Source organism: Haematobia irritans, chromosome 5 (genome assembly GCF_050003625.1).
Source record: "Haematobia irritans isolate KBUSLIRL chromosome 5, ASM5000362v1, whole genome shotgun sequence".
In the NCBI taxonomy this organism is placed as follows: Eukaryota; Metazoa; Arthropoda; class Insecta; order Diptera; family Muscidae; genus Haematobia; species Haematobia irritans.
Window position 1 is genome coordinate 35,206,491 of NC_134401.1, and position 18,558 is coordinate 35,225,048.

Here is an 18,558-nt window from a genome sequence, read left to right on the forward strand (position 1 = left end):
GATATTTCTTTGAAAACAGCGAGACTTTGGATAATCCAATATTACAGAAAAGTTTATATTTTTCAATTGCTCCAAATTCAACCGACGAAGAAATTCGCAATGTCTTTTGCTATTCAAACTTTTCTTTATGAACAGTTAGAAATAGCAAAGACTCGATAAAAATAGATGGGAATCCAATTAGCGTAGGAAAGGCAGAGGAGTTAAGAAATAACTTGATGCTCACCGTTGCAGTTGTCTAAAGTAAGTGTCCATTTATTTCTTTTTATGCTTACGTCGAACATCAATCCATCGTATTAAAGCTCTCTCTCTTTTTGTTTTCCGCCAAATCTTGACGTGTATCGATTTTTCAGAATAAGCACTATTTAGGCACGATTAGTCATAGATGGATGTTCGATAACAAAAAACTTAAAGACTAGAATTCAATTCAATTACAAATTCAAATACGATTTCGGTATAATTCAAATTGATATGAACAAAAAAAATGTAAATTTAAACATACTGGGGGCCCTTTGCATGTATGCAAATATTAAAGAATTATATAAGGAGATTTGCTAAAGATTTGATAGCTGCGGAGATAATTTGTTGTCTATCCGATGGTATCAGTTGATGTTCATTCGAATTTGATGTTACTCGCCGATGTAACACATTTGGTTGGCGTCGTTGAAGTTTTGAGGTTCCGTTACCATTTTGTGAACGTTTGGGTGCCTTAGGACGTCGTCTACTAGATGTTGGCTCTATACGAGGGTGTAGTGCATGGTGAAGAAGTGTATGATGATAATGTCCACAATTTTGACATGTTACTTGGGAGGTGCAATTTCTTAAGCCATGGCTCCTTGCCAGACAGTTAACGCAATAGTGATATTTATAGACAGCATGCTTCCGGTCAGAGGCGTTCATGTGCAAGAACCTTTTGCAGAATCGGAGAGAATGGTATTTCAAACAAACTTTGCACTGATGGATTCTTGGATCTCGTCGAGCTCTTTTGAAAATAAACAAGAAGGATGTTGAATACTTTAATTTAATGCGAATAAAAAAGAAAAAATGAAAATGAATAACTCAATTGGATATTAAGCATTATCGTAGGGTAATAAGCAAAGCTTAACAATCGGTCGTGTGATAATACCGGTTGAAGTACGTATATCGGCAATGCGAACCTTGGTATCACTTCCTGTGTACACCTTATCAATTCTTCCTAGCTTCCACTCACTAGGTGGAAGAAGGTCATCAATGACTACCACTAGATTATCTTTCTGAATATTTGGGGTGGGAGATTTCCATTTATATCTCTTTTGCAGATTTCGTAAATAGTCCTCCTTCCATCGGGCAGCAAATTGGTGGTGAAGAGCCTTAAGCTTTTCCCACCGATTTATTACCGATAAATTACTGTTGTGAAGTTCAGGTAGGGCCATAACTGGACCCCCTCGGAGGAAATGTCCAGGGGTTAAAGCAGTAATATCATGGGGGTCCTCAGATAGAGCAGAAATGGGTCTAGAGTTAAGGACACCCTCAATACGAGCTAGAACGGTGGAAAATTCTTCGAATGTACAGCGATGGGAGCCCATGATACGACGGAAATGAAACTTAAAACTTTTTACAGCTGCCTCCCACAAACCTCCCATATGGGGGGCATGAGGAGGTATGAATGACCAATCTAGACCATGTACTACATATCTTTGTGAGATATCGAAGGAGGTTTTGTTGACAAACTGTTTGAAATCCTTGATTAGGCTTTTGCTTGCTCCTAAGAAATTCTTCCCATTATCAGATACGACTTTTTTGGGTAAACCACGTCTTCCGACAAACCGAGAAAATGCAGCAAGAAATGCTGTGGAAGTAAGCTCTGAGCAAGGCTCCAAATGTATAGCCTTTGTGGCAAAACATATAAAAACACTGACATATCCCTTTATGATTGGAGCATTACGAAGACTGGAACTTTTAAGCTCAAAGGGACCAGCGAAATCAACACCGGTTACTTCAAATGGTAACGTGAGTGTGGTACGGTCAACAGGTAATGGTGCCATGATTTGATTGCATGGTCTTTTTTTGTGAATGGTACACGTTTTACAAAAGTGAATAATTCTTTTCACGGTGTATTTTAGCCGACTGATATGAAATTCAGTATTTATAATGCGGCACATAAGCGAACATTCTCCATGTAAAAGAAGGTTGTGAATAAACTCTAGATAAAGCTTTGTAAAATGAGCCTGATAGGGCAGAATAATTGGGAATTTTTCATTGTATGGAAGGTCGGAATTAGCAAGACGTCCATGGACTCTCAAAAGACCATGTTCATCTATAAATGGGTTAAGAGAAGCGAGGGGACTTTTCTTAGGTAAAAGTTTCGAATTTGATAAGTACCGATATTCATCAGAATAAAATCTTTGTTGAGAAAGAAGTATAAATCTTCTTCTTACAAAATTAATCTCGTCATGGGAAATAGACGTGTGTGATCGATTGAGTCTTTGCTCTTTGGAGCAGTTATGGTAGAAGCGAAAGACATAACAAAAAACTCGTAAAGCTTTCGAATACGTAGAAAATTTTTCGAAAGGGTATGGTTCAGTTAAAACAGCGGGAAAACTCTCCACCTTTCTTCTCTCGGATTCTGGAGGATATGGAATTATATGTGGAGGCCAGCAGGACGATTCCTGCCGCAACCAAGTTGGACCATGCCACCATAGAGTATTATCGATTAATTCATTCACGCGACAACCTCTTGTTCCCAAATCTCCGGGGTTTTCGCCTGTAGGAACGTGTCTCCAATAAGCATTTGGAACATTGTATCGAATTTGGGAAACTCTGTTGGCTATGTAGGTTTTCCACATGTATGGTGGTTTACTAAGCCAACCAAGCACAATTAGAGAATCACACCACAAGAAGATATCGGAATTGTTGAAGGGCATAAAAGACAGAATTTGTTTTATTAATTTCGATAGCAACAAGGCCCCACAGAGTTCAAGGCGAGGTAAACTAATTGTTTCGAGGGGTGCTACTTTCGTTTTCGAAACCAATAAATTCGAAAAAATTCCATCGGAACTGCTAACCCTAATATAAACAGCAGCACAGTATGCATGTAAAGACGCGTCACTAAAACCGTGAATTTCAATACAATTAGAGGGGCTGTAATGTATCCATCTTGGAATTTTTATTTGATGTATGAGTGGTAGTTGTGAAGCTATCGATTTCCAACGAATTTGAGAAGACGATCCAACTGGTTGATCCCATTCAAGTCCCTCTAACCAAAGGCTTTGCATTAGAATTTTAGCCCGAATTATGATTGGGGACAACCATCCAGCTGGGTCATATAATTTGGCAACAGCTGATAGGATTTGACGTTTCGTAACCGCGGCGGAAGCTATTTCATTATTGAAGGCGTACGAGAAGCAATCAGTAAGAGCATTCCACTGAATGCCAAGGGTTTTCGTAGAACTAGCCTCATCAAATTTAAGGAAATCAGAGTCGTATAGATCTTCGGGGGGAAGATCTTGTAATAGATAGGGATCATTGGCTGTGATTTTTTTGAGTGGAAATCCCCCTGAATTCAAAACCGAAATTAATTGAGATTGAGCTAATTTTGTCTCGTCAAGAGAATGGCCTCCCGCCAGTATATCGTCTACATATGTCTCATTGCGAATAATGGATGCAGCTGAAGGAAACTGTTTCTCCGAGTCTTGTGCCAATTGTAGCAAAGTTCTAATGGCTAGAAACGGTGCACAATTGAGGCCAAAGGTAACAGTTTTTAATTCGAAATTTTTAATATCTGTTTCAGTGTGAGATCTGAATAGAATCCTCTGAAAACATCTATCTTCCGGGTGAATTAAAATTTGGCGGTACATTTTTTGCACATCTCCGCTGAAAACGTATCGATAAATTCTCCAGTGTAAAAGTATTGACATCAAATCGGCTTGCAAAGTTGGTCCTGAATAAAGCACATCATTAAGTGAAAGACCGGTGTTAGTTCTGACAGAGCCATTGAAAACTACTCGAACTTTGGTAGTCTTGCTATCGGGACGTACCACAGCATGGTGTGGCAAATAGAACGAACAATATTTCCCGTTTTGTCGCTCTTCGGCTGAATGTGTTTCCTGCATGTGGTTTAAAGTGATATACTCAGACAGCACTTTTCGATATTCATTAGAAAGATCGGTCTGTTTTGAAAGTGATTTTTCTATTCGGATATATTGTTGTAGTGCAATCATTCTCGAAGGACCTAGTGAAAGTGTGGTATTGAATTCTTTTTTAAACGGCAGGCGAACCATGTATCGACCATCAGGTTCCCTGAGAGTAGTGCGTTTATAATATTCTTCACAATAAATATCCTGTTCAGACACCTTTGGAACGTTTGGAATTTCTTCTACTTCCCAAAAATTACGCAGAAGATCATTAAGGGCTACATTTTCCGATGCACTAACTGTGGCAGAAAAACTATGAACGGTAGGAACTGGTCCACTAACAACCCATCCGAAGATAGTATTATGGGCCGAGAGATGGCCATAAATGTCTTTGAGAAATCCTTCCCTCTCAATGTGATGGGTATTATCTGCCCCGATAATGAGGTCTATTTGTGCAGACTTGAAAAAGTATGGATCGGCCAACTGAATTTCAGCAAAGGCATGAAAATTGGGTGGTTTGATAGTAAATGATGGAAGGTGATTTGTCACCTTAGGTAAGATAATAGCAGAGACCACTATTTTGGTCTTCATATCTTTTGAGCATAAGGTAAGATCACATTCCTTATCTGAACTCTGAGTTTTACCACCGATTCCAGATACAACACAATGTGAACGCCTCGTTGGTACTTGCAGCCTGTTACGAATCCGTTCAGATACAAAGGTTCGTTGTGAACCGGGGTCAATTAAAGCCCTAATGGTAAATATTTCACCCAAATATTCCACAGGAACTAAAGCTGTCCGTAAAAGGACGCTTGTGTAATCAGAGGATACATGGACGTTTATGTCAGGTTGTAAGACCGATGGAGATGCAAAATTCTCAGTCGATGGGATCGACTCTTGCATGATTTGAGGGGTCACATTAGGTAGGTCGTGAGCCACCATTGCTGTCTGAGTGATTGTGGTATTATTTGATGGAGGTTTGGCCTTTTTCAAATGAAGCAGGGAGTGGTGATATTGTTTGCATTCAGTACACCTATTTTTACTTTTGCATTCTTTTTTTACGTGCCAAGGCGATAAGCAATTGTTGCAAAATTTGTTTTTAAATACAAATTCTATTCGTTCTGCAACAGAGAGTTGTCTGAAGGCTGGGCAAATTCGCAGTGAATGGATCATATCGCAAAGTCTACACTTACTCTCCACTTTTTCCTCCGAAACATAGGATTGAATTGGCTCCATTTGAGCCCCGAAAAAGTTTTGAGTTTCCTTAATGCTAGAAATTCGTTCAACAATTTCATATCGACTTATTAAAAAGGTATTCATTTGGGACCACTTCGGTAAAGTTTTGTGAGAATCTAGCGATTGTTCCCACAATGCTAAAGTAGCCTCGGGCAGTTTTGTGGACACCAAATACACTAGTAAAGGGTCCCAACCGTCAGTTGATACTCCAAGGGTTTGGAGTCTAGCTAGACAGTCGTTCACTGTCGATTGTAAATTCTGAATAGAACGACTATTTTCCGCCGAGGCAATAGGGATATTAAATAGGATTCTTAATTGGCCATCGACTAATACTCGGGTGTTTTCATATCTTAGTTTTAGGGCCTCCCACGCAAGGGGAAATGTTTCGTCACATAACGTGAATCGTTTTACAATGGCACCGGCTTCACCTCTTGTCTTGTTTCTCAAATGAAACAATTTCTGTGCAGGTGTTAGCTTTGGGTGATTGATGTATATGGCGATAAACATATCGCGGAACGATGGCCATTCCTCATATCCTCCCTCAAAAATCTCGGTATCGCACGGTGGTAGTTTAATATTTAAACCCGTGGCCATGGCCTGTGGACACGATTGAAGAGGTACTACAGGGGCAGCGAATTCTGTGTGCCTAACTCCTCCCTTTTTAATCCGTAACAGGTCTAAGATTTTAGATTTACAAATATAGTAGTTATCCGAACAGTTCTCAAACTTACTCCGGGCTGAGTCCAAAAATTCTCTGTCGGCATCCCCGTCCTTACTACCAAACATAATTGTTATCGTGGAATATGCCCCCTGAAGCTTGGTCCACCTTTCCTCTAAATCCATCATCTTTACCTCTAAAATCGATTCAGTTTGGTCATCCTCCCTGATTGATGCGAATTGGGTACAAAACAATATTAAAAAGTCAGAGGAGAATATAAACACAGTTTTTGGATCCGTTGCTTTTTCCATTGTGGAGATTTGAGGCAAGCCGACTGAGAAAAAATATTAATATAGTGCACCCGCAATGGCAACCGAAAAACTAAATAACACAGCCAAAATTTTCAAGCCCAGGCTTATTAAACCTTGTATCTTGTAAATGAAACGTTTGAGAACTTTTGGCAAGTATTTCAAAATGTATATGTATAAATGTATTACCAATGATTTGTAGCGAAAATGCAACTAGTGATACGGTTTTAATTCTAATTTCCGATTTACAGAGCACAATATTGAAATTAAATAAATATATATACATGAATATAGAAATATAATATCAGCACAAATTGTAACGTCAGTACAAAATGTACAAAGAGAAAATCGCCTGTCCAAACAGCGGTGCTATTACGAGATCGGTTTTCCAAAATTTTGTAACGTAAGTACAATTGTTCAAAGAACCAATAAATATTGATACTTAAAACAGACAAGTCGAAAATATAGTGAATCTATATTCACATAATCTTAAGAAATAAATCAATTAATATCAGAGTTCTACGTAACGCAAGTACGAAGTCTTCATGTAATGAAACTTCTATTAGAAGTTATAAAAATTTAAATCCTATTGATTTATTTAACAATATGTTGTGGGAAATTATTTTGAAATACGATCACATGTATCTGATTTCTCCGATCACATGTGTTAAACAAAGTATCTGTAAGATTGCTTTCATCAGTTTTCTTCTGTCTGTGTTATTCCTCCATGAACACTATGTCTGTCCCTTGTTATGAAAATGGAGACAAAATGCAATATATAAAAGGCTCGTCTTTTTGTTATGAATATGGAGACAATGTATAATAAGCAAAATGTTGCGGGAACTTGTATAACAGTTTGGCGTTGTTGGAATTACTCTCTATGTGCTTGCTTCTCAGTAATGTAAATATGGCGGAGTAGAGACGAATTATAATTCACTCTTTTTACTGTGACATATTAACATTTGAAAGTGAGTCATCAAAGCAACAAATTTATTTTCAGAACCCAGTCATTTCATGGCAGGCAAATTAAAAAAATGGGCATTTAAGAATCTTTGATTACAGACTTAGAATATTGTGAAATTTTGCAAACGCGTATGCACAGTAAATGAATGAAATTTATTTCATGCAGTCTTTACCACGTTAAAAGTCAAAACTGCAACCACAAACGGATACAAAGTTACTAATTGCAAATTTTCTTGGTTCTTAGTCAATAACAATTTTCTCACTGTGCTCAGATATGATAGTGTTATTCTAATTTCGAATGCAATTTAAATTAAATAATATGTGTACGACAGAGTTGGGATAAAGTTTTACAAATCTTCAATGGCTTCCATGACAATACGGTAAGTCATCTATATATATGTGTAAATATATTTTGAAATCGAGCAGAGCCCCGTAAAGCGCATTAACAGAGATGAGCTTCAATTTACAGTATGGTACGTGGAGACCGTAACCAATTAAGAGTGCAAGTGAAAACTTATGTTAGTGATTCAATATAGATATGTATGTATGCCTGTACGCAGAAGATCGATAACAGAGTTGTGATAAAGCAGAAAAGAGAATACACTCGGAGTCGTATGGGGAGACGGTAATTAACATTAGAAACATGTGGTGTACTTCAAATATGAGATAACAGAGTTGTGATAAAGCAGAAAAGAGAATACACTCGGAGACGTATGGGGAGACGGTAATTAACATTTGAAACATGTGGTGTAGTTCAAAAATGAGAGGCGTGATGTTACACAGCAAAATTTTATGTAGACTAACATTTGGTAAATATAACAAATGTTAATGTTGCTAAATGTTGCTATGCATTTCTCTACGTTTAAACAACCTTCATACAATTGCCGGTGTTGAGACTAGTCCAGACACATGTTTTCTTTAATGTTTCCTTTTCTTTAATTCGCAGTTCGTGTAATTTGAGAAATACCCCGAAATAAAGAAACAAAACTCAACCATCGATTATGCAATGTGGTAAACCAAGATTTTTAACTTGTTCTATAGGAACCGTTATTACGGTATTTTTGTAAAAATCACACTTTCGAGTTCATAAAATTTTCATTTTCACTTTTCAAGAAAAAATGTTTGTTCATTTCTACTCACGATTTTTTTTTTTTTTTGGAGTGATAAAATTTTTGGTTACCTTGTATCTTGCTTGCTGCGTTTCACCTGGCTTGTCACATACCTCATTTTACAATAAGTCTGGATTGCGTAGAGTGTCTTAATTCCAAAAGCCAGTTCACATCCGGTTCGAAGGACCATGCATAAAAATTCGGCCTTATCCAATATGTAAGAGGGGCAAAGAGAAGATTGGATAAATTCGCCTTATTCGATATTTCTTTGAAAACAGCGAGACTTTGGATAATCCAATATTACAGAAAAGTTTATATTTTTCAATTGCTCCAAATTCAACCGACGAAGAAATTCGCAATGTCTTTTGCTATTCAAACTTTTCTTTATGAACAGTTAGAAATAGCAAAGACTCGATAAAAATAGATGGGAATCCAATTAGCGTAGGAAAGGCAGAGGAGTTAAGAAATAACTTGATGCTCACCGTTGCAGTTGTCTAAAGTAAGTGTCCATTTATTTCTTTTTATGCTTACGTCGAACATCAATCCATCGTATTAAAGCTCTCTCTCTTTTTGTTTTCCGCCAAATCTTGACGTGTATCGATTTTTCAGAATAAGCACTATTTAGGCACGATTAGTCATAGATGGATGTTCGATAACAAAAAACTTAAAGACTAGAATTCAATTCAATTACAAATTCAAATACGATTTCGGTATAATTCAAATTGATATGAACAAAAAAAATGTAAATTTAAACAACTTTATATAGTCGGAAATCAATATTTCGATGTGCTACAAACGGAATGTCAAACTTATTATACCCCCGCCACCATTCTATGGTGGTGGATATAAAAAAAAAACTAAACAAACAATTTTACTTTGCAAAATTTTATTTTTTTCAAAATTTTATTTAAAAAATTTTCTCGTAATGTTATATCTATAAAAAAATTTCTCAACATTTTATTTCTATTAAAAATGTTCTCAAAATCTTATTTCTATAGAAAATTTTGTCAAAATTTTATGTCTATAGAAAATCGTGTCATAATTTTATTCCTATAGAAAATTTTCTCAATATTGTTTTTCTATAGAAAAATTTCTCAATTTTTTTCTATTGAAAATTTTCTCAAAATTTTATTTCTATACACAATTTTATCAACATTTTATTTCTCTAGAAAATTTTCTCAAAATTGTATTTCTCTAGATTTTTTTTTACATTTTTTTCCATAGAAAATTTTCCCAACAATTTTTTCTAAAGAAAATTTTCTCAAAATTTTTTTTTCTATAGAAAATTTTCTCAAAATATTATTTCTATAGAAAATTTTCTCAATTTCTGATTCTTTAGAAAATCTGTCAAAACTTTATTTCTATAGAATATTTTTTCAAAATTTTATTTCTATAGAATATTTTTCAAAATTTTATTTTTAGAGAAAATTTGCACAAAAGTTTTTCACAACTTTATTTCTCTAGAAACTATTCGCTAAATTTTATTTCTCCACAAAATTTTCTCACAATTTTATTTCTAAAGAAAATTTTGTCACAGTTTTATTTCTAAAAAAAAATTTATTTCTATAGGAAATTTTCCCAAAATTTAATTTCCATAGAAAATTTCCGCAGGCTTTTATTTCTGTAGAAAATTTTCTCAAATTTTTATGCCTATAGAAAATTTTGTCACAATTTTATTTCTATAGAAAATGTTGTCAACAGTTTTCCCAAAATCTTATTTGTATAAAAATTTTTTCAAATTTTTATTTCTATAGAAAATTTTATCAAAATTTTATTTCTATAGGAAAATTTCTAAAAATTTTATTTCTATAGAAAATTTTGTCAAAATTTAATTCTATAGAAAATTTTGCCAAAATTCTATTTCTATAAAAAATGTTCTCAATATCTTATTTCTCCAGAAATTTCTCTAAAAATTTTATTTCTATAGAAAATTTTGTCAAAATTTTAATTCTATAGAAAATTTTGTCAAAATTTTATTTCTATAGAAAATTTTATCAAAATTTTATTTCTATAGTAAAAATTGTATTTCCATAGAAAATTTTCTCAAAATTTTATTTTTATAAAAGAAATTGTCAAAATTGTATATCTATAGCAAAAATTGTATTTCTATAGAAAATTTTCTCAAAATTAAAATTTAAATCTAATGTTCGGGGACGGAACACAATGTTATTAAAAAACAAGTAAAGAAAGTCTTAAGTCGGGCGGGGCCGACTATATTATACCCTGCACCACTTTGTAGATCTAAATGTTCGATACCATATCACATCCGTCAAATGTGTTGGGGGCTATATATAAAGGCTTGTCCCAAATACATACATTTAAATATCACTCGATTTGGACAGAATTTGATAGACTTTTACAAAATCTATAGACTCAAAATTTAAGTTGGCTAATGCACTAGGGTGGAACACAATTTTAGTTAAAAACAAGTAAGGAAAGTCTAAAGTCGGGCGGGGCCGACTATATTATACCCTGCACCACTTTGTAGATCTAAATGTTCGATACCATATCACATCCGTCAAATGTGTTGGGGGCTATATATAAAGGCTTGTCCCAAATACATACATTTAAATATCACTCGATTTGGACAGAATTTGATAGACTTTTACAAAATCTATAGACTCAAAATTTAAGTCGGCTAATGCACTAGGGTGGAACACAATTTGAGTAAAAAATATGGGAAACATTTAAATCTGAAGCAATTTTAAGGAAACTTCGCAAAAGTTTATTTATGATTTATCGCTCGATATATATATATGTATTAGAAGTTTAGGCAAATTAGAGTCATTTTTACACCTTTTCGACTAAGCAAAAAATTTTCTATACATTTCATTTCTGTGCAAAATTTCAAGCTAATCGGGATAAAACGCTGGCTATTAGGACCATATTAGTCGATATCGGGCGTAAGATATATATGGGAGCTATATCTAAATCTGAACCGACTTCAATCAAATTTTGCACACTTGACTATACGACTAAGTGTTATGTTTGTACAAAATTTCAAGCAAATCGGTATAAAACTCTGGCTGCTGGGTCCATATTAGTGAATATTGGACGAAAGGTATATATAGGAGCTATATCTAAATCTGGACCGATTTCTTTCAAAATCAATAGGGTTCTATTCTGACCCAAAGTAGGAACATGTGCCAAATTTGAAGGCGATTGGACTTAAATTGCGACCTAGACTTTGATCACAAAAATGTGTTCACAGACAAACGGACGGACGGACGGACAGACAGACGCACATGGTTATATCGACTCAGGGACCCACCCTGAGCATTATTGCCAAAGACACCATGTGTCTATCTCGTCTCCTTCTGGGTTTTACAAACATATGCACTAACTTATAATACCCTGTTCCACAGTGTGGCGCAGGGTATACATATGAGAAATATTTAAAACTAAAGTAATTTTTGGACGTAATATATATATGAAATATAAGTTTTCGACATAATAGTGGTGATTTGACAAGGAATATGTGGGTATATTGGCCATTTTTGCCAAAATCGGAAAAACGTACAGTGCCACACGTAAATATTGGCACACCACCCCAAACAACATAGTGGTGAAGATATAGTTCTATAGAAAAATTTCTCTAGCTTTTATTTTTGTAGAAAAATTTGTCAACATTTTATTTCTTATCCGCCTACAGAACCATACAAATCGCGAAGCCCGTAATTTACTACAAAATTCCAATCCGTCTAGAAGACTGCGCCGCTTCAATCCACATGATTTATTAACTCGCTTTAATATATGAAATTCTCAATTAAAAATAAAAATTTTATAACAATAACGCCCATTTTCATGAAGCTCCGTTAGTGCTCCGTTAACTAACGAATTTTTAAACCGTATTATGGACATAGGTGCCATCTAGCGTATATACTTCATATGCCAGTTAGGATCTTAACTGTCAAAAAATTTTCAGTTAAAGTTAACCGGAGAAAAGATATTTGGAATTTACTTTCTGTTAACTGACAGTTAAAGCCTAACGGAGCTACATGAAAATGTCCTCCTTGTTTAGTCTTATGATATTTTAATTTCTATAAGTCTATTGATTGTTGATAAATAAACTACTGGTTAAATAAATAAAAAAAAAATCTATAGAAAATTTTCTCAAGCTTTTAATTCTGTAGAAAATTTTCTCAAAATTTTATTTCTGTAGAAAATTTTCTCAAAATGTTATATCTATAGAAAATTTTCTCAATTATTTCTATAGAAAATTTTATCAAAATTTTATTTCTATAGAAAATTTTCTCAAAATTTCTTTTCTATAGATTTTTTTTTTTTTTTTTTAATTTTAGTTTTATAGAAAATTTTGTCAAAATTATATTACTCAAGCTTTTAATTCTCTGGAAAATGTTCTCAAAATTTTATTTCTAAAAAAAAATCTCAAAGTATTATTTCTATAAAAAATTTTTTGTTTCTATAGAAAATGTTTTCAAAATTTTATTTTTATAAAAATTTTCTTAAAATTTTATTTCTCTAGAAATTATTCTCAAAAATTTAATTTCTACAGAAAATTTTCTATAAATTTCGTTTCTATAGAAAATTTTCTGAACATCCACCTGAAACTCTATATAGGTTCAATTAACAAACTATGCTGATGAGTTTCCAAAGGAAACTATTATATTCGATGCATGGTGGTGGGTATTTAAGATTCGGCCGGGCCGAACTTAATGACATATGTACTTTTTTTTATAATAATAATGGATATGAGAATCCAAAAATAATTAATTCAGTTTATTGATTTGGTGAATTAAGCAACAAAAAATCTCTCCTATTTAGGGAGTTGATATGGACTTTTTGACACTTAGACGTGCAAGGCTGCACATAAATCTTTGCGCTACTTTGGCTTGATAATCGAATTCGGACTTAATCTTCTACGAATATCATGGATGATGTTCATGTATCCATATACTCAGAGAAGGAATATGATCACCATCGAGAAACCAATACTTTTATGGGAAAAATATTCCATGTTCTCCATGAAAAAATTAGATTATTCTCTTGAAAGATATTTGCGGGTATCATATTCCTTCTCTACATGTATGCTAATAGAAGATCTTTTAGAATAATTTACAAAAGTTTTCAAATATTTGTATTTATTTATGACAATTGAACATTGTCACACGACTAAATCTTCTAATTAAAATTTAAGTTTTTATACCCTAAACCACATAGTGGTCAGGGTATAATAAGTTAGATCGGCCAAAAAATGTGCCTACCAGAAATATCGATCGAAATATATACCGATCGACTCAGAATCACCTCCTGAGTCGATCTAGCGCTTGGTGTCCGTCCGTCCGTACGTCCGTCCGTCCGTCTGTCCATGTATTTGTTGTTCACAGGATTCCGGTCGCAATTATTAACCGATTTTGATGAAATTTGGTACAAGGAGTTTTTTGGGCACAAGGACGAACGCTATTGAATTTGGAAGAAATCGGATCAAATTTAGATATAGCTCCCATATATATGTATCGCCCGATTTCGACAAATGGGGTCACGTTGCGCGTTTTTTCAAACGGATCGTCACCAAATTTGGCAAAAGGTAATCTTTTCCATCGCCCTTCAAGTCTGCAAAAGTTCATTCAAATCGGTTCAGATTTAGATATAGCTCTCATATATATGTATCGCCCGATTTTTCTAAATTTGGCCATAAAACCCTTATTTATCAACCGATCTTATTCAAATTTGGCTAAACGTAGTCTTCTATAGCACTAACTATATGTGCAAAAAATCATCGAAATCGGTTCAGATTTAGATATAGCTCCCATATATATGTATAGCCCGATTTTCCCAAATTTGGCCATAGAACCCTTATTTATTAACCGATCTTACTAAAAGTTGGCTAGATCCAGTCCTCTATAGTACTAACTATATGTGCAAAATTTCATCGAAATCGGTTCAAATTTAGATATAGCTCCCATATATGTATCGCCCGATTTTGAAAAATTCGCCCCTAATAACCTTATGTTTGACCATACAGGCCTCATTTCGTAACTGATCTTACTCAAATCTTGCACAAGTAACCTTTTGTGGTATTAATCAAACCAGCAAAATATTATGCAAATTGGTTGAGATTTAGATATAGCTTCCATATATATGCATCGCCCGATTTTCCCAAATTTGGCCATAGTACTCTTATTTATTAACCAATGTTACTCAAATTTCAAATTTTGATGTACTAGCCGATCGTTCTTATACGTACTTGTAGCTCTTACATAAGAATATTGCTCGATTTTTACAAATTTGTATTTATTACCCACACTAATTTAACGATTTTCTCTTTTTTTAATAATGGGCTCAATATTAGTGGCATACTAACTCCGTAGGCGCAATATCAACACAGCCAGTGTTGCTAGAAGTAGGGGAAATTCCCTATATGTAGGGTTTTTCTAATATTTAGCGTCTTGTAGGGACGTAGGGCCACAATGTAGGACATTTTCACTCAACATAATTTGTAATAATTTTTACATTTTGGTGGCTCTAGAGGAGGAAATTAGAAGCCGGCAAGGCTCGATCTTTAACAATGTTTGGTAAACTTTATTCCTGTAGAAAATTTTGTCAACATTTTATTTCTATAGAACATTTTGTCAAAATTGTATTTCTATGGACATTTTTTTCAAAATATTATTTCTATAAAAATTTTCGCAAAATTTTATTTCTGTGGAATTTTTTCTCAAAATTTTATTTCTATAGAATTTATTGTCAAAATTTTATTTCTATAGAAAAATTTCTCACAAAATTTTTTTTAGCGAAACTTTTTCCAAAATTTTAATTTTATAAAGATTTAACAAAAAAGATTACTAATTTGGGTAGAATTCTACCAACTGTGGCAACCGTGGTGGTAATACAAATTTATTTTCTAAGTTATGTACGTTGCATATTCATGTTTTAAGATAATAAAGTACTTAGAACCATTTTTGTTTTGTAAAATTTTTTAAATTTAACGAAAAATATAGTAGGGAAAATTGTTTGGGAATGTAGGGGAAAGTAGGGAAATTTTTTGTCCTTGTAGGGTAAACCGAACATTTTCCCTGGCAACATTGACTATGAGCTATAGTCAGATTGACACAAAGCACCCATAGACATGTACCCCTTAATTTTCTTAAATATGCAACTGCGGTTTATCTCCCAGACCTATATGTTACCCCACAAATGCTTATGATTACTAATTCTGTAATGGTGGTTTAGGGTATGATATAGTCGGCCCCGCCCGACTTTCTACTTTACTTACTTGTTTTTTAATAAATTTATTTAGAATGTCAAACTCCTTTCAGCGTTTCGATTTTTTAAAAAAAATATATATATAATTATGTGTTCCCTAGGCTCGAACATATCTAACTTAACTAATTGAAAACCAGCCTAAATCTAGAATCATTATAGGCCTAGAGGCTAAGGCAAATCAAAAAGAGAGGAAGGAAAAGTAAATGTAAGACTAGCAAGAGATCAACTAATTGATGAAGCAAAAAAAAAATCAGAAAATAAAAATAATTAATTAATTTTCTCAACAAAATTAAGAAAAAACAAACCGAAGAGTATTACTAAAATAAAACCAAAAAAACGGAAGTTAATTTCACAAAAATATATATTATTCTAATTTTGAAAGAATCACAATAACAATTATACAAATCATAGATCTTTGATTAACTAGCTGAACTAAGCAACTCCCCTGGCCCCTCTAGGGTCATATGGAGAGTTTTTTTTGTTTATTTACAAAACAAAAAAATGCAAATGAAGACCTACGACCGTAACATTCATCACTGGCTAGCTATAGTTTTGGCCAAATTGGAAAAAACAAAACAAGTTTAGGGGTCATTGGTATTGTGGTGTATTTTGCTATTATGGATTATTTTGAACGCAAACAAACACCTAAGCGGAAAAACTTAGCGGATTAATATAAAAAGAGGCAACAGTCAATGATTAAGTATCAAAACAATCTAACATTTCAAAGTATTAACAAATCAAATCTTCTTTAAGAAGTCATCTAAGAAAATGGTAATTTTTGCAAAACCAAGGGGAGGGGAATCCCCTTTATGCAATCTACTGGGAATTTGTAATTTGTAATCTCTTCTCTGATTTACAGAAATTCTTATTGGTTACCTTGGCTTTTGTGGCTTGTGCCTATGCTGATGTTTCGGAATTGGGTTACAATTATCAACAACCCGCTGCTCCAGCACCAGCTCCATCTGCTCCCCAAAAATCATACATTCCTCCAGCACCACCAGCACCCGTAGAACAACCCAAGAACACTTATATCCCACCTGCAGCCCCAGCTCCTCAGCATCATGCCCCAGCTCCCCAACATCATGCCCCAGCTCCTCAACATCATGCTCCTCAACACCATGCCCCAGCTCCCCAACACCATGCTCCCGCTCCAGCTCATGTTGAGCAACCCAAGAACACCTATATCCCACCCGCACAACATCACGCCCCAGCTCCCCAACATCATGCTCCCGCCCCAGCTCCAGCTCATGTAGAACAACCCAAGAACACTTACATTCCTCCCCCACAACACCATGCTCCTGCCCCAGCCCCTGCTCCAGCCCCACAATACCATGCTCCTGCCCCAGCCCCAGCCCCAGCTCCTGCACATGTTGAACAACCCAAGAACACCTACATCCCACCTTCTGCTGAAGTTTCCGAAGGTCTTACCGATGATGGTTACCGTTACAAGGCTGTCCGCCGTCTTGTCCATAAACATCGCGCCTAATTCTAGAAACTCCAAGAAGTTTCACTTTGTTATTTTGTAAAAAAGAAAATCTTTATTGTTATTGGCGAGTATTAAGAAAAAAAAACAAATGAATATATATGAAAAAAAAATCAAAAAAGAAATTTTATGATTTATTTTTATACCCTCCACCATAGGATATTAACTTTGTCATTCCGTTTGTAACACGTCGAAATATTGCTCTAAGACCCCACTAAGTATATATATTCCGGATCGTGCTAAAATTCTGAGTCGATCTAAGCATGTCCGTTCGCCCGTCTGTTGAAATCACGCTAACTTCCGAACGAAACAAGCTATCTTACAGAGAAAAAAAAACTAATTTGTGCAAATTTTCAGAGAGATAGTTCCATTATTGAAAGTTTTAGCGTGATTAACACAAATAGACATTGTTAGATTTAGAATTTCTTCCTGATAAAGAGTATGTATACATTATTTATATGGAAATCGATATTTCAGTATGTCACTAACGGAATGGTAAACTTATTATCACAATTCCAAAAAAATTATAAATTTTTGAATTTGGTTCGATGGTCGAATCAAAAGGAATTTGTTGTATTTTGATCCATTTTCGTCATAGAAATAAAATTTTGACGAGGTAAAAAAAAATTTCTATAGAAATTAAATTTTGGCCCAAAATTGTCTATAGAAATAAAATTTGTACAAAATTTTCTATAGGAAATAAATTTTGACAAAATTTTCTATAGAAATTAAATTTTGACAAAATTTTCTATAGAAATTAAATTTTGACAGTAATTTTCTATAGCAATTAAATTTTGGCCCAAAATTGTCTGTAGAAATAAAATTTGGACAAAATTTTCTACAGAAAATAAATTTTGACAAAATTTTCTATAGAAATTAAATTTTGACAAAATTTTCTATAGAAATAAAGTTTTGACAAATATTTTCTATAGAAAAAAATATTTTGTCAAAATTTTCTATAGAAATAAAATTTTGTCAAAATTTTCCATAAAAGCAAAATTTTAAAAACAATTTCTTTAGAAACAAAATTTTGACAAAATTTCCACATAAATAAAATTTTGACAAAATTTTATATAGAAATTAAATTTTGGCCAAAAATTGTCTATAGAAATAAAATTTTGTCAAAATTTCCCACAGAAATTAAATTTTGACAAAATTTTGTCAAGATTTCCCACAGAAATTAAATTTTGACAAAATTTTCTATAGAAATTAAATTTTGACAAAATTTTCTATAGAAATTAAATTTTAACAAAATTTTCTATAGAAATTAAATTTTGTCAAAATTTTCTATAGAAATTAAATTTTGGCCAAAAATTATCTATAGGAATAAAATTTGCACAAAATTTTCTATAGAAATTAAATGTTGACAAAATTTTCTATAGAAATTAAATTTCGGCCAAAATTGTCTATAGAAATTAAATTTGGACAACATTTTCTATAGAAATTAAATTTTGACAAAATTTTC

At 33.6% G+C, this 18,558-nt stretch overlaps 2 protein-coding genes across 2 annotated transcripts; one reads left to right on the plus strand and one right to left on the minus strand.

Annotated features, from left to right (window-relative positions):
• Positions 1-225: 225 nt before the first annotated feature.
• On the minus strand, positions 226-8,690 carry LOC142239433 (uncharacterized). The gene is made up of 2 exons (XM_075311219.1): positions 8,455-8,690; positions 226-979 (listed from the first exon to the last, which is right to left on the minus strand). Exons 1-2 carry the CDS (start codon positions 8,571-8,573, stop codon positions 535-537), a joined length of 564 nt encoding a protein of 187 aa, XP_075167334.1. The 5' UTR covers positions 8,574-8,690; the 3' UTR covers positions 226-534.
• Positions 8,691-16,262: 7,572 nt separating this feature from the next.
• Positions 16,263-17,198, plus strand: LOC142240615 (uncharacterized). Its single transcript, XM_075312319.1, has 2 exons — positions 16,263-16,381; positions 16,470-17,198. Exons 1-2 carry the CDS (start codon positions 16,379-16,381, stop codon positions 17,094-17,096), a joined length of 630 nt encoding a protein of 209 aa, XP_075168434.1. The 5' UTR covers positions 16,263-16,378; the 3' UTR covers positions 17,097-17,198.
• Positions 17,199-18,558: the final 1,360 nt, after the last annotated feature.

What these genes read in the sequence shown, in the direction of transcription:
- LOC142239433 (XM_075311219.1), bottom strand. Translation starts at nt 8,573, where the DNA reads ATGGTCCTTCGAACCGGATGTGAACTGGCTTTTGGAATTAAGACACTC. An exon ending in CGCAGCAAGCAAGATACAAG is followed by an intron (nt 980 to 8,454) that starts GTAACCAAAAAT and finishes TATTTTCAAAAG; the next exon opens with AGCTCGACGAGATCCAAGAA.